Raw genomic sequence first — 13,853 nt, forward strand, 5'->3', positions numbered from 1 at the left:
ACTGACTTTTACTTGACTGGACATCTTTACTTTGGAGCCTCAGAGGATGAAAAGTCAAATTTTTCCTTGAGCACCTGGAGGCAGCATGACTGACCATGTGTCGTTTTCATCATTCATGAATAATGTACATTTATCATGTGTTCCATCATATGTTCTCATGTGAAATCAAGTCAGCACGTGTTTGAGTCAGAACAGTTTGCACCATAAAACTCCTGTAGCCTGTGGGTTGAATGTGATTTAGTGATTGCTGCCATCTAGAGGTTCAAATTAAATACAGCACCAGACATGCACAGGAGGCCATTGTGCATAGTCACGGATCCTGCACGTGCGGTTCACCTGCATCTGCCCAACATGGCCTCAATCAAGGAGAGAGCTGCGGCCCTGAACCTCGCAGAGAAACTGTGTGTGCGGCCTCCAGGTGAGTTCATGACTCAGAGAGCTGCAGCACATCAAGGCCTGGTCGTGCAAAAGGAAACACTCAATGCTGTGTGCACCAAAGAAAACAATAAGTTGTGTTTGCACAGAGATAAAGAGTCACACTGCTTCTCTGCACTCAGACCCTGCATAAGCCTTCTTACCTTGAGAAAGTGTGTTTACCTCCATGCTCCTCTGTGTCCCTCAGGTTGTGGAGTGTCTGGTAGACCTGCTGGCCTCCAGTCCTCCTCCCTGTGGAGCGGCCTCCTCTCTCACCTCAGGTCCACTGTGACCGTGAAGCGTCGACGGGTTCACCTCAAGTCCCACAGCGACTGTTTCCTCGGCTCAGAGGCCGTGGATGTGGTGACTGGGCATTTAAAAAACATCCAGGGCTTTGAGGGTGTGTGAGTGGGGCAAGAAACTGGGTTTTACTCAGATTTAGATCAGATAATTGGTGATCTGATAGTTCAGTATGACCCAAAACCATCCTCTTCTTTTTCTTTCTCTATATCTTTTATACTTTATTTAAACTACAGGTGCAGACGTGTCTCGGGACAAAGTGGTGAGCGTGTGCCAGGCTCTGTTTGAGTGTAAGGTGTTTGAGGCGGTGGGAACCAAAGTGTTTGGGAAAGACAAGAAGCAGGATTCCTTTCAAGACAGCAAGAGTTCCCTTTACAGGTACAGATATATATTTGTTTTCTTGTCACTCCCGCTGCAGAGTGATGTTCTTTCATTACATTATAAAAACTTAAATACTTTTAAAATGTCACACACAGGTTTGTAAAGGTGCACATGCCTTCAGTTGATGAGCTGGACAGAGTCTTGCCGGTGAACGGGATTCAGAAACTCTTCTGCAGCCCTCCATCAGTCAGGTACGGAGTCTAAATCATGTTCTAAGTCAAGTTTAAAGTTTAAAATCAGGCAGATTAAATTTGAACACTTTACAATTTATAAATCTCTGAAAGACGTCAAACCTTTACCGACTCACATCATATAGTCTAACCTGAACCAGAGTTTTCAGGAAGCTTCCCAACATGTCCCCTCTCAGTCGTCTGTGTTTTGCTCCTCAGGCAGGAGGACCAGGTGCGTCCCACCGGGTCACGTGTCCGCACGTTAACTCCTGTCAACTTCACTAAGACGTCCACCAGAGCAAAGCAGCCGGATGCTCCTGTCACCGGCCGCCTGTCAGCGGAGGCCGTGGTGGACACTCAGAGTGTGAGTCCCAGCAAACTGCAGACGGACTCCGTGTTACCTCAGTCGTGTAGGTCACATGTGTTTATTCACCATGGGAACAACCAGGTCATGGTGTTTTTATTATTCTTATTTCTTGTCTCTCTCCCCTCCTCAGTGGTAGATGAGGTGTGGCATGAGCAGACCCTCCTCAGGCTGCTGAACCTGGTTGAGCTCCCCCTCCTGGAAGGGGTGCTTCAGTGCAGCCAGACCCTGTCTCCCCCTGCTCCGTCACACCCGCTGTCCCACAGTAACCCAGACCTGATCTACAGCAGCAACCACCTGGACAGACAGATCCTCAAGGCCTTCAGGGAGACTCAGTGTGTTGGAGCTTTGAAAAACATTTTCTGTCTAAATTAAGAGCATATTTTAAATTTGCATGCATCTCTTTCTAATTTCCTTTTGTCTTCCTCTTTTCTTCCTCTTCATCAGGGAGGACAAGTGGCTGTGTGCAGCTCTGGACTGTCTGGACTTCCTGTCCGATCAGCCTGTGGTGGAGCTGAGCCGGGAGCTACCTCACTGGTTCCCTCAGGACCAGGAGAGCTGTGACCAAGCACCTGCTGGTTCCATCAACCAAGATGGAGGTAACTGCTTCAGATGTGTGTCAGTGTGTGGGATCGGTCATCCCTGCTGATGATGTAGATCTTCTGTATTAATTCTGATCTGTGTGTCCACATCAGGCTACAGCAGTGATGAGCCTCGTCTCTCCCCGAGTGGTCTGGCCCAGTGTAAACTGCTGGTGTACAGGACTCTGGTGAAACACTACAGTCACACAGACCAACCTCCACTGCTGCCGCAGCACATGACTGACTTCTACACTGCCGTCACTGACCTGCTGGGTAAGAGTCTCACACTCATTGATTGATTTATTTCAACCAATAATCTATATCAATACATCAATAATTCAATTCATCACATAAGCAGGGTGCTTTTGTAGGTGTTTCCCCATACCTCTACACAATAATTCAAATATGGTAATACCAGAGAACAGGACAAGCATTGTCACTGATGTAAAGCCTGTTTGTACCTCACATTAATGCACCTTGGCTGATCCAATCACTGCTCATGTTGCTCAGCATCAGTTTACCTATAATCAATTTTTGAATGTCCTATTTTTGTCTCTGTCTCGACTCCCCAGTGAACGCTAAGTTAGACAAAGCCCTGGAGGCTCTGCAGCTGAGCTTGAAACTGCTGCCACCTAGCTGCAGAGACGAGCTGCGCAGGCTGCTTACGTTCATGACTCTGGCCGCTGATCCACAAGCGATCAAACTGGATAAGGAGGTGAGAGCTGGTGTCTAAATCTTATTTTGGATAATGCACCATTAAAAGTCGTTGATGGGACGCAGCCTCTTGCGAAGCAGCAGGAGAAGTGAGACTTCCCACCACAGCTCTTCTGCCTCTTTTCTGTATATTTGTACGTTGAAGATGTGCCGTTGAACCCTCAGATGGAAAACAGATTAGCAGTGAAGAGGTCTTTCTCCAGAGCCATCGTCCGCAGCAAAGCTCTTTCAAAGGAGAACGAGGACCTGCTCGTGGTCTTCATGCTCAGCAACATAAAGGAAATCTTCAAGGTAAAACAGGAACACTGTCACTGCACTGACATCTTTTGTCAGGAAATCATTAGATCCTGTGCCACCAAGACATTTTTCTCTTTGCTCCAGATACCAGGAGTTCTGCACAAAGGAGTGAGTGAGAAGCTGGCCAGCCTGGTACAGGGGACGCAGCCCGATGTGACGGGTAAATGCACCAGTGTCCATCACCACAACATAAGATAAGATGATCCTTTATTGGTATTTAACGTGCACTTTGACTTTATTTTGGCACATGTGCCATCTGCTAACATGGAGGAGGAGGCGGCAAGGTTTGTGACCTGTACCGCATCCTCCTACCAGGGGGCGATCAAGATGTTCTGGCTTCACTTTCATGTCGTCCATCTTTATGTTAAGTCAATAAATAGACAAACATGTGCAGCGTAACTTCCACATGTTGTGTCATTGCTGTGTCACTGGAAAGTTCCAGTTGAACTCACTGTTAACCCTGTGTTTTTCCTCTGTGTTGATTCTGTCCTCCAGGCTCCACGTTGTGTCAGCAGGTCTCCGGCAGGACTTACTCTGACGCCACGAAGGAGACCACCAAGCAGGAGCTGTGGGCTCTGCTGAACGGCATCAACACCAACACAAAGATCTCAGCCAAGGAGAGGAAGCGTCTCCTCGGACAGTTTTACCGAGCCCACCCGGAGATATTCAACCAGTTCTTCGGTGACTCTGCTGTGAGCATGCTCTAGATTTGTGAGGCCGGTGATAGACTCTGTCTCTAATATTATAAACTGTCAATTCCTTCAGCAGCTTTAAAAGGAGTTTTTGACTTTTACATGTTTGTTAGTTGTTGTCTAGTTAGATAAAAGCTAACTGACTTAAAAGAAATGTTTGTGACGTGTGAAGATGCATATGAGAAAATCACCTACGGGACATGATTGCATTTGTATGTATTTGCTTCCTAAATAAATAAACAGTTGATATATTCTTGGCTCCTCCTGAAATAGTCTGTGTCATGTCTGTCACAAGCTTCCTCTGGGGACAGATTTCACACTATAGACGTATTTATTGGGGACAAAAGTCAAGCATTAACTAGTTATGGTTTGAGTGAGTCAAATTGTCCCGAACATGTCTCCTCCCTTAGTCCACAATGGTCCACCCACCATCCTCAAACAAAGTATTGACTTGCTTCATAACCAGTCTGTTTTTACCTGCTATTTGTTAATAAAAACAAACTATTAACTTCAATAAATCTATTTTTATAAAACTAAATATCAACTTGAAACAAGAATAAAATAGATTAAAACAAAATCAGCACCTTACTTTTATTTTAACTTAATTATTATTGAATTATTAAATTATTATTATAATAATTGTACTTCTTCATTGTACTCTTGACTCTGTGTTAACCTGCACGTGACAAATAAAACTATAAATAAAACTCAATATGATCCACAACAGAATAAGTTTGTGTGCGCGCGCGTGCGGGAGGGGGGCTCGACTGTGACGTCACGGTGACCACACCCAAACCCGGAAGTGTCGGCCGGTCTGCCGCAGCAGTGGAGGAACGTTCGGGATCGAACAATGGCGTCTCTCTGGTGACTGCCTGTAAACAAACGTGCGACAGCGGTGAAGTGTTCATGACGGAGCAGCGCGTCCATTAGGTTTTGTTGTTGTGTCGTCGTCGTCGTCGTTGTTGTTGACAGTCGGGAACGCGCAGATTTGAGCTAACGTCACAGTGGAGCTGACGCACCTCGATCCTCGGAGCTAACGGACACAAGGTGAGTAGCGTCGCCGCGGATCAGGCCCTGGCTGCGGCGACAGTCACATGACCGCGATGCTTTGTTGTGTTTACATCTGTGGAGCTCTTCATCCTCCATCTTCATCTTCATCCTCCATCTTCATCTTCATCCTCCATCTTCACCCCTCACACACCGGTGACATGTGATAGCATCCCTGTGTCTGTACTGTGACATGAGGTCCACAGACAGACAGACAGATCATTTATTTAATTTATTGATCCAGTAACAAACAAAACAGTCAAACACAAGAGCATTAGAATAGTAAAAGGTCAAAATGAGTCCAGAATAAGTTCAGTGCAGTGAAACTACTACAAAGCTTCACTGTGAAGAAGTAATATGCTAATGCAGATACTGACAATACAAATATTAGAAGTATAAAGTGATGGGAAGACACAAGTGACCGAGGCAGAGTATTGAAGCCAAATATAAATACAGATTTAAAGATAAATAACTGAAGCTAAACAAAGTTGTGCATTTGACAACCTGTATGTAAAATAAAGTGAAAACAGTGCAAGAGTAAAACTTAAAATCCAAGACTAGAGATATAAAAAAATATAAAATCAAATAAAGCTAAACATAGGAACTTCCATGACCCGGATCCCTGAGAATCTCCTCAGACATACATGTGTAGCTGTTCCATACCATTACACAGTATTGACCAGTTGCTTCACCCCACAGACTCAAACATGCCAAAGGAGGCAGATCACCAGGAGGGAGGAGGAGACGAGGAGGGGTCGAATGAGGAAAGGGCTGAGGAGACGACGAGTAAGAGAGAGCGGGAAAATATACCCTGCGGACAAACTCCACAAGGTGAGGAACAGGCTTTAACTGACCGTACGGAAGGTAAATAAACACACAGACACACCCACCATGTGCACATGAGGATAAACTGAGGATTCACACACTCAGAAATATCATATCGCCCTCTGCATCGTTCACCTTTTTGTGTAATGCTGCTAACAAACAAACAGCCGATGGAAACACAACCCACTGGGCGAAGGCAATGAGTCTTTCTTTATTCACTCATCAGGATTTCCACAGCTCTGTTGAATTCACTGAATTAGATTTTCACTTCCAACATTTAAAGTCATATTTAATTTGCCCAAACTTTCACATACAGCCACATGTGAGAATATCTCCTCGAGGAGCAATTGTCAAGATGACCAGCAACACAAACATGAACTCAGTCGAGAACACAAACAACCCTGTTTTTATTCGGTGGAGAAGAAACATGAATGTTCTAGTACAGTAAGTGAAAATAACCGGTCCGTCACAAGCCTGTACCTTCAGGGGATGGCAAATAAAATCTTCCTGCCTGCGATGCCTCTCTTTACCCTTCAACACCACAGCTCCTCTCGTTCTCATTGTACTTTAACATGTCCTGCATCGACCTGAAGGCTTTTAAGAGCGTGTGCACAAATGAAGACAGAGTGGTGGTAATGTTGACAACAGAGGATGAAACCTTACACCTCTGTGGTGTACAGCTGCTTATCAGTCAATTATATTTTACTGTAACAGTGATAGCATAGTGTTTTCTAGCCGTGGCCATGGTTTTCAGTGCAGTCACATGGTTGTTTACCCGCACACACCACATTTAATGGGATTGAGACAGGGGGCTTCGGATGTCAGGCAAACAAACACATGCAGTTAGTGACACACCCTCAGTGTTTTGTATGAGGTCCAGATATCAGCTTTCCTGGCCTCAGTTGGGGTCATGTTTAAAGACCTGCGTGTTGGCACGTTTACCTTTTTAGATTAGAACAAATTAATAAAGAAACTTATCCCACAAAGCCAGAAACCTTTCTTTTAATTCTGAAAGTTGTCACAGAATGTTTGACATGAGATGTATAGTGCAACAACCCTTTAATTTTAAAAATGCGTGTCAATGTCCTGCTTGGCGAATGAAGACGTTACAAATGTGTGTGGGAAACTGGGACTTCTTGTTCCTGCTCATTTGTAGGAATACAGACTTTGCTTTAAGGCAGGTGGACTGAACATATCTCTCAGTGGATCCTCTGACCTGCACAACATTCCCACTAAATTCCATTGAACATTTTCTTAACCATAGAATGTAAATAGAGATGGAAGAAATGAAGGCTCCAAAAACTGCAGCCAAGGCGTCTTGATTGCCCCCTGGTGGCTCACTGCAGTACAGGTCATAAACCTTGCCTCCTCTATCTAAACATGGACCAAACTAAAAAAGACAAAGTACACGTTGAATCTATTTTTTTCAAAGATGGTTTCTGTAATTTTTCAGTGTTTTTTAATCACAGTTTTAATTAGTTATTTGATGATGTAAAGAAAAGGGGTCAAAGGTCACGATTGACAGCTGAGACTGACTCACGATTGGTCGAGAACGTGTATCGACAGGACCTGGATACCACGGCTCCGGATGACCTTCCCTGTGCAAGATGTCTGAATACAAATTCATTTTAATAAGATGGTTATTTCCTCCCTCACAGCGAGCGCTGTCAAGTTCGTCTCTGTGGAGCAGATGATGCACACGGCCAAAGGTGTCTCCAACATGACTCTGGCTCATGAAATCATGGTCAACCAGGCGTTTCAAGTCAAACCTGCAGCGCCACCTGAAGGAAGGTGAGGGTTCGATTTTTATATTGTAACTGTCGCATGAGGTTATTTGCTCCTGGAAAAGTATCAGTGCATCCTTTGCCATCTGCACAGTTTGGAGCAGAGATTGAAGGAGGTTATGCACAAAGCATTCTGGGATACCTTGGAAGAACAGTTGAAGGAGGATCCACCGTCGTACACACACGCCATCAAACTACTCGCTGAAATCAAAGAGGTGAGGCAGGGGATTCATTTGATCCAGGAAGTAAACCGGTCCCAAATCCTCAGGGCTCAATTCACACTTCAAATATGATCCTGTAGAAATTTGTCACCGCAGCAGGATTATCTTTATGTGGACATTATTCATCCCTCCCTACATTTAGTCATCCGCTCTTTCTTCTCAACAGATTCTTCTGTCTTTGTTTCTGCCGAACCACGGCCGTCTGCGCGCCCGCATCTTGGAGGTCCTGGACCTGCCCCTGATCCAGCAGCAGGCGGAGAATGGAGCTCTCGACATACGTAAACTGTCCCAGTTCGTCATCGGGATGATGGGCTCGCTGTGCGCCCCCTGCAGGGACGAGGACATCAACAAGCTGAAGGACATCACAGATATTGTGCCGCTGTTCAAGTAAGACCAGAGACAGGAGAGGCAGTAATATCAGCTCTGTGTGTTCCAGGCCGCAGTTTATTTTTCGAGTGTGCAATTTCATTCCAGTCCATTTCCATCCAGAAGTTAGTTCTGGGGTGACGTCAGTTTAGACGATGATAAAAGACGAGGCCAGCGGGTCCCCAGTATTAATCCAGACTTAATGAGAGTAGATTAACAGTAATAATCATCAGTTGTTATGATTGTCGTGTTTATGTGTTCACAGTGTTGGTTTATCTTCTCTGTTCTCCCCCTTTTCTAAGGGCGATATTCTCAGTTCTTGACCTGATGAAGTACGACATGGCAAACTTCGCCCTGAGCAGCATCAGGCCTCATTTGATGCAACAGTCTGTTGAGTATGAGAGAGGCAAATTCCAGGAGTTTCTGGAGAAACAACCAAGTAAGGAGGCTTTGACATTATTAATCATTTATAGTATTATTTGTGCTGCCAGCATTACATAATGGGCTGGAGTATACGGTTGGATGTAAAATAAAGAATTAACCTTCCTAACTAGAGATTAACATGATGGTTGTTCTCCAGATGCCTTAGACTACACTGAGAAGTGGCTGGAGGACACAGTGAAGTACCTGAGAGAGGCCAACCAGGACAGTTCCAGTGCTGCCTCCTCCAACCCTCCCTCACTCCTCCCCCTTAATGTCCACAATCAGGCCTATCTACGTCTGATGAGGTGGGACCACGCCTCAGACGCCTTCCCAGAGGTACACACCCTCGATCCCGGAGCTTATTGCTGGGTCTCGGTTAATTGTTCATCTCTTTTAAGGTGTTCTTGTTCTTTTTTATCTGCCACCATAAACTGTATTCCTCCTCCTCCTCCTCTCGATAGACAGTGTTGATGGATCAGGCTCGATTCCAGGAGATGCAGCAGAAGGCTGATCAGTTAGTCCTGCTCTCCTCTGTGCTCCTCATCGTCTACACCACAACAGGGGAGGCCATCTCAGGCCTGCCGGGGCTGATGGAGACTCTTAAAACCACCGTCAACGTCATGATTACAGACATGCACAAACCGTGAGTGCAAATACTTGACTACTAAACCTTTTAATGCTGCTGGTAATGCAATGTATTACAGCTCATAGTTGTGTTGTACATAACTTCTTCCTGTCTGTCCCAAGGTCTTTCAGTGCACAGGAGGCCTTAGCCACCATCGGAGAGAAGATGTGTGTTGAGCTGAGTCAGTGTCTGAGCCAACATGGCTACTCTCCTTTCACCGCTGACAGAAAGAGCATTCTGAAGGGACAGATCTCTGCCACCATCCAGCCAGACAACACAGTCCGCAAGCTGATGGGTAAGAACACTGACACCTTTTGAGAACGAATCAACTCAGCTACAGAAACACCTGGTGGCCACACTACTTTAGTTTGAAAACTCCGGGGCTGTTTTTTAGTTGAGATGATGGGAAACAAAGACGTACACACTCACCCCCACTCACCACTTGCTGATTGGGTCTTTTTGGTCATGACGTAGCCTTTCGCTGATTCGTCAGGCTCCTGTCACATGACCCCATTGGGGAAGAAAACAACCAGTGTAGAACTCAACATGGAGAATCAATTACAAGTGTTTCTGACCCTGTTGTCTTTGCTAACAGCTGTTGTGCAGTTAAATTATACATTTTAAGATGATACAACTGTTTACATGCATATATAGGAGACAGTGCTTTTATTTTATACAAGCAACACAACCTACAACGTGGGGTTTATGTACTGACAGAGAATTCCTCTCCTCTCCTCTCCTCTCCTCTCCTCTCCTCTCCTCTCCTCTCCTCTTCCTGTCCTCTCCACTTCCTTCCTCCTCTCCTCCCAGACTCCCGGGTTCAGACCTATCTCCTGGCTTCCCTGGAGTCCAGTCAACAGAAGACCCCTGTTCATCTCCCAGGAGGTCTGGCTCCGGTCAGCAAGGAGATGAAGGAGCTGGCTGTCCAGTTCAGTTGCCTGGTCAACTTCAACAAGCTGGTCTTCTCCCCGTTCTACCAGAAGATTCTCCAGAATATACTGACACCCAGCACGGAGACGTAAACACAGACAAGTGGTGAACCCAGGTTTAGTTCTGCAGTTTCTCCCTCACAAGTAACCTTTCATTCTAAGAGAAAAGAGTTGACGCCTCAAACTGACGTAATGAAAAATCACTGACCACCATCCCTACTGCATTTACTCACAGTGTTGCTTATTTTATAAATCTCATGTACCTATGTGCTTTGTCAAATGGTTAGCATCCTTAGGTACGGTATGAAACATCTAAGATATATAATCAATAATAATAATAATACTAATTAAATATTAAGGCTACAAGTCCAGACCTTTATATATCAAGTGTTTCAGTAGGAAATCAGTCTTCACTGGTCAATAATTTCCGGAGTTAAGTGTATGTCCTCTTGCTTTTAGACCTGGAAGCTTTACAGTATGTTCATAGCCCAGGAAACCGCCTCTATCTCTGCCAATATTTAGTTACTGAGCTTTCTCAGCCTGTTGTGTTCAGACAGAAATGTGTTTATATATAAAAACGAACTTGAAGGGAGAACGCGCGCACCTGTACGACAATGTCATCTACATTTGTCGAACCAGCCGCAGTTTAAAACCCCGTTGACCTTTTGAACTGCATGTTGAAAGCCTCTCTGAGGGTCTGAACATTTGCGCTGGCTCATAGGGAATTAAAAGATTTGCTGTGCAGCAGGGGCCAATACCACGCAGTGTCTAAATGTTATCATGACATTCATACAAAGCCAGGCTATAAATGAATAGAGTGATACGTACGTCGCTTTCACCTTTTTAAAATTCCTCAAACACAAATAGGAGCGTGGAGGGTGTGTGGAGTTTTTATATCCGCTGCATGTAAATGGATAAGATACTTCGAGGTAAACGTGAGGAGGGAAATCAGACTTTTGTTATGAACGAGCTTGAAGTGTTACTGAGCTTTTTTAGTTTACTTCAGTCACACTCACACCTTTCACCTCTGATAGTGTTAAAGATAGTTAGGATATTAATTCTTGACATTCACGTTGCTTTGTCTGACAAGTTTCTAATGCTGAATTTTAGCTCGTGTTATTATTTATTAGTAATTATTGAGTTTTTTTTTTTACTGGTAATAACACAGTGTGACAAAGTAAAGTAATGTATTAGGATGATTTTTCCTGTTTATGTGTTTGCTTGTCTGCCAAAATGTTAACAGTTGTAAAAATGCAAAGTTCAGCAACATGCGGTAAAACCAACACAGTAAAAAAAGTCGTATCCTGAATAACAATGACGTATATGTGTCCAGCAGCAAATAGTATTCTGTTTTATTTCAAAGCTTATGATACTCAGTATTATTGCCTGTAGCTCGTGATAACACCTTTCTGTCCCCCTGACTCGCTTTGTGTTTGAGTTTTGTTTGTTTATGAAGTCACAGTGGAATTTTCGTGACCTTTCGTGAATCCCAATTAAAAAGTGAAACTGACCCAGTTCGACCCTGTGTGTGTGTGTGTGTGTGTGTGTGTGTGTGTGTGTGTGTGTGTGTGTGTGTGTGTGTGTGTGTGTGTGTGTGTGTGTGTGTGTGTGTGTGTGTGTGTGTGTGTGTCTCTTTTCACATTTGTAGACATGTTGACACGTCACAGTAGGAAAGTCAGACGGAGTGGGTTGTGTAGCTCCAACTTGCCTGTTTGTGATATTTAAACAAAATTAATCTTTAAATAAACACAATTTCCCAAAACTCGGCCTCTAAAAATACACAAACTGAACAGACGCCCCAGCTGCTGCTGAATTTCATAAATGCAAATACTCTCATGTGTTTGCATTGATCAAATTCCTGAAGCCGACTGACACCGTGCAGTGAACCTGCAGTTTTTTGGCGTCTGAGACCTGAGGCACCGAAAACTGTGTGTGTATAATCCTGTGCATGTATACACTCAGATACTGATTTATTGGTTAGATATAAAAACTTTTAGAATACAAATTATGTTTATTTTCTTCCTATAAGTTCTATATAGTTGATTGTATTTGTGTTTTCTTTTTATTTATAGTTGTTTATACAAACAATAAGTGAGCCTTAATCCTGCTCTCTTCCTGATATGATGCTATTTTTTTAAACCAGTACAACATCATTACATTTATGTCATTATCTATTCAAATGCAATAAGCACAATCATTTTATCTGGAGCGTATATTTATTTTACATCTAATATAGAAGCTTTTACAGTTTGAAGTGTGTGGATGACATTTTATTTAGTGTGTTTGTTGATGTTTACTCTTCTTCCTTCTTTGAGAAACACAAACAGCTGTTTTCAAGAAGATGTATAAATAAAGTTATTACGTTTCTCTCTCTGTATGTCTCTCTCTATCTCTCTCTCTCTCCTCCCCTTCTCCCCCTCTCTCTCCCTCCCTCCATGTCTCTCCCTCTCTGCTCCTCCTCCCTCTCTCTCGCTCTCTCTCTCTCTCTCTCTCTCCATGTCTCTCTCTCCTCCCTCTTCTCTCCCTCTCTCGCTCCCTCCCTCTCTCCATGTCTCTCTCTCTCTCCATGTCTCTCTCTCGCTCTCTCTCTCCCCTTCTCTCTCTCTCTCCTCCCCCTCTCTCTCTCCTCCCTTCTCTCCCCCTCTCTCTCTTTATGTCTCTCTCTCTCTCTCTCCCTCTCTCTTCATGTCTCTCTCTCTCTCTCTCCTCCCCTTCTCTCTCCCTCTCTCTCTCTCTCCTCCCCCTCTCTCTCTCCTCCTTCTCTCTCTCTCTCTCCCTCCCTCTCTCTCCCTCCCCTCTCTCTCCCTCCCCCTCTCTCTCTCTCTCCTCCCCTCTCTCTCTCCTTCCCTCCTCTCTCTCTCTCTCCTCCCTCCTCCCCCTCTCTCCTCCCCCTCTCTCTCTCCTCCCCCTCTCTCTCTCTCCCTCCCCCTCTCTCTCTCCCTCCTCCTCTCTCCACATTCCACACATGCGGAGAAGCAACAGGCTAACACCCCGGAGCAGCAGCTGCAGTTAGCATTAGCATTCAGTGTCTGTGCGAGAGAGAGAGAGAGAGAGAGAGAGAGAGAGAGCGAAAAGAGAGAGCGCGTGCGTGTGACGGAGGAAGCTGCGATGGTAAAGTTTAGAAACACGGAGCCTCGTCTCGACTAGACGCCGGGGCGACGCCAGCTGAATCCCGGGGCGGTCGTGGAGACCATGGGCCGTGGCTGGAGCCGCTAAATCTCCCCTCCCGTGGTTCGACTTCTTTTTCCGGGCTTCAGATGTGCGAAAAGTCGCTCGGTGTCTCCTGGTCGTTGGACAACAAGATGGCAGCAGCGGCGGCGTCGGTGCAGGATTTGACGGCGGAGCGGCTCCTCGTTGCTGGTCTGTTCCTCGACTCTCCGGGTGACATCCACTGGTTTCACTGAAGGTAAAGTCCCCGTGTCCGACTTCCGCACACTGTCAACACCTCTGGTTCAACTGGTGGCTGTGGGCTCCCACCAGTTCGACGCTGGGAGGACTTCGCTCGGAGCTAGCTTAGTTTGCTAACTGTTCAGCTAGCCAACTTCTGCTAAAGCTAACGACGAAATAGTTCAATTCGAGGGTCTGTTGCTGTTTTTTTCTAGATTTAATAAACTTTTTTTTAGCTTTTAGCATTTTTCTCGGACTGTAAAATGCAACGTGGGGAAAATCTGTGGACGTGTATTTAATTTACAGGCTTTGTGGAAAACGACCAACTCGCCA

General features: G+C 45.1%; 3 protein-coding genes across 4 annotated transcripts in view; all 3 read left to right on the plus strand.

Moving 5' to 3' along the window:
• Positions 1-236: 236 nt before the first annotated feature.
• On the plus strand, positions 237-4,178 carry LOC118109084 (DEP domain-containing protein 7). Its single transcript, XM_035155901.2, has 12 exons — positions 237-418; positions 623-814; positions 951-1,092; positions 1,191-1,286; positions 1,485-1,675; positions 1,763-1,964; positions 2,077-2,228; positions 2,325-2,483; positions 2,783-2,925; positions 3,090-3,215; positions 3,306-3,381; positions 3,717-4,178. Exons 1-12 carry the CDS (start codon positions 286-288, stop codon positions 3,926-3,928), a joined length of 1,824 nt encoding a protein of 607 aa, XP_035011792.2. The 5' UTR covers positions 237-285; the 3' UTR covers positions 3,929-4,178.
• A 509-nt stretch (positions 4,179-4,687) lies between these two features.
• tcp11l1 (t-complex 11, testis-specific-like 1) lies at positions 4,688-11,643 on the plus strand. Its single transcript, XM_035157767.2, has 10 exons — positions 4,688-4,960; positions 5,660-5,791; positions 7,444-7,576; positions 7,664-7,784; positions 7,957-8,177; positions 8,459-8,595; positions 8,737-8,915; positions 9,041-9,222; positions 9,327-9,499; positions 10,015-11,643. Exons 2-10 carry the CDS (start codon positions 5,668-5,670, stop codon positions 10,224-10,226), a joined length of 1,482 nt encoding a protein of 493 aa, XP_035013658.1. The 5' UTR covers positions 4,688-4,960; positions 5,660-5,667; the 3' UTR covers positions 10,227-11,643.
• A 1,477-nt stretch (positions 11,644-13,120) lies between these two features.
• Positions 13,121-13,853, plus strand: part of LOC118109874 (homeodomain-interacting protein kinase 3-like) — a 29,396-nt gene continuing 28,663 nt past the window's right edge. Inside the window, exon 1 of one of the 2 annotated variants that reach the window (XM_035157316.2) lies at positions 13,121-13,539. The gene's annotated coding sequence lies outside the window, so the exon portion shown is untranslated. The remainder of the gene's footprint in view (positions 13,540-13,853) is intronic. The other variant, XM_035157314.2, reaches the window with a different exon arrangement.

Source organism: Hippoglossus stenolepis, chromosome 5, assembly GCF_022539355.2.
Source record: "Hippoglossus stenolepis isolate QCI-W04-F060 chromosome 5, HSTE1.2, whole genome shotgun sequence".
Classification (NCBI taxonomy): domain Eukaryota; kingdom Metazoa; phylum Chordata; class Actinopteri; order Pleuronectiformes; family Pleuronectidae; genus Hippoglossus; species Hippoglossus stenolepis.

Excerpts from the sequence above, each read along its gene's own strand:
- LOC118109084 (XM_035155901.2), top strand. The coding sequence starts at position 286 with ATGCACAGGAGGCCATTGTGCATAGTCACGGATCCTGCACGTGCGGTT. Across the intron at positions 2,229-2,324 it reads TTCCATCAACCAAGATGGAG|GCTACAGCAGTGATGAGCCT; the intron begins GTAACTGCTTCA and ends TGTCCACATCAG. Across the intron at positions 2,484-2,782 it reads TGCCGTCACTGACCTGCTGG|TGAACGCTAAGTTAGACAAA; the intron begins GTAAGAGTCTCA and ends TCGACTCCCCAG.
- tcp11l1 (XM_035157767.2), top strand. The coding sequence starts at position 5,668 with ATGCCAAAGGAGGCAGATCACCAGGAGGGAGGAGGAGACGAGGAGGGG. Across the intron at positions 8,178-8,458 it reads GATATTGTGCCGCTGTTCAA|GGCGATATTCTCAGTTCTTG; the intron begins GTAAGACCAGAG and ends CCCTTTTCTAAG. Across the intron at positions 8,596-8,736 it reads GTTTCTGGAGAAACAACCAA|ATGCCTTAGACTACACTGAG; the intron begins GTAAGGAGGCTT and ends GTTGTTCTCCAG.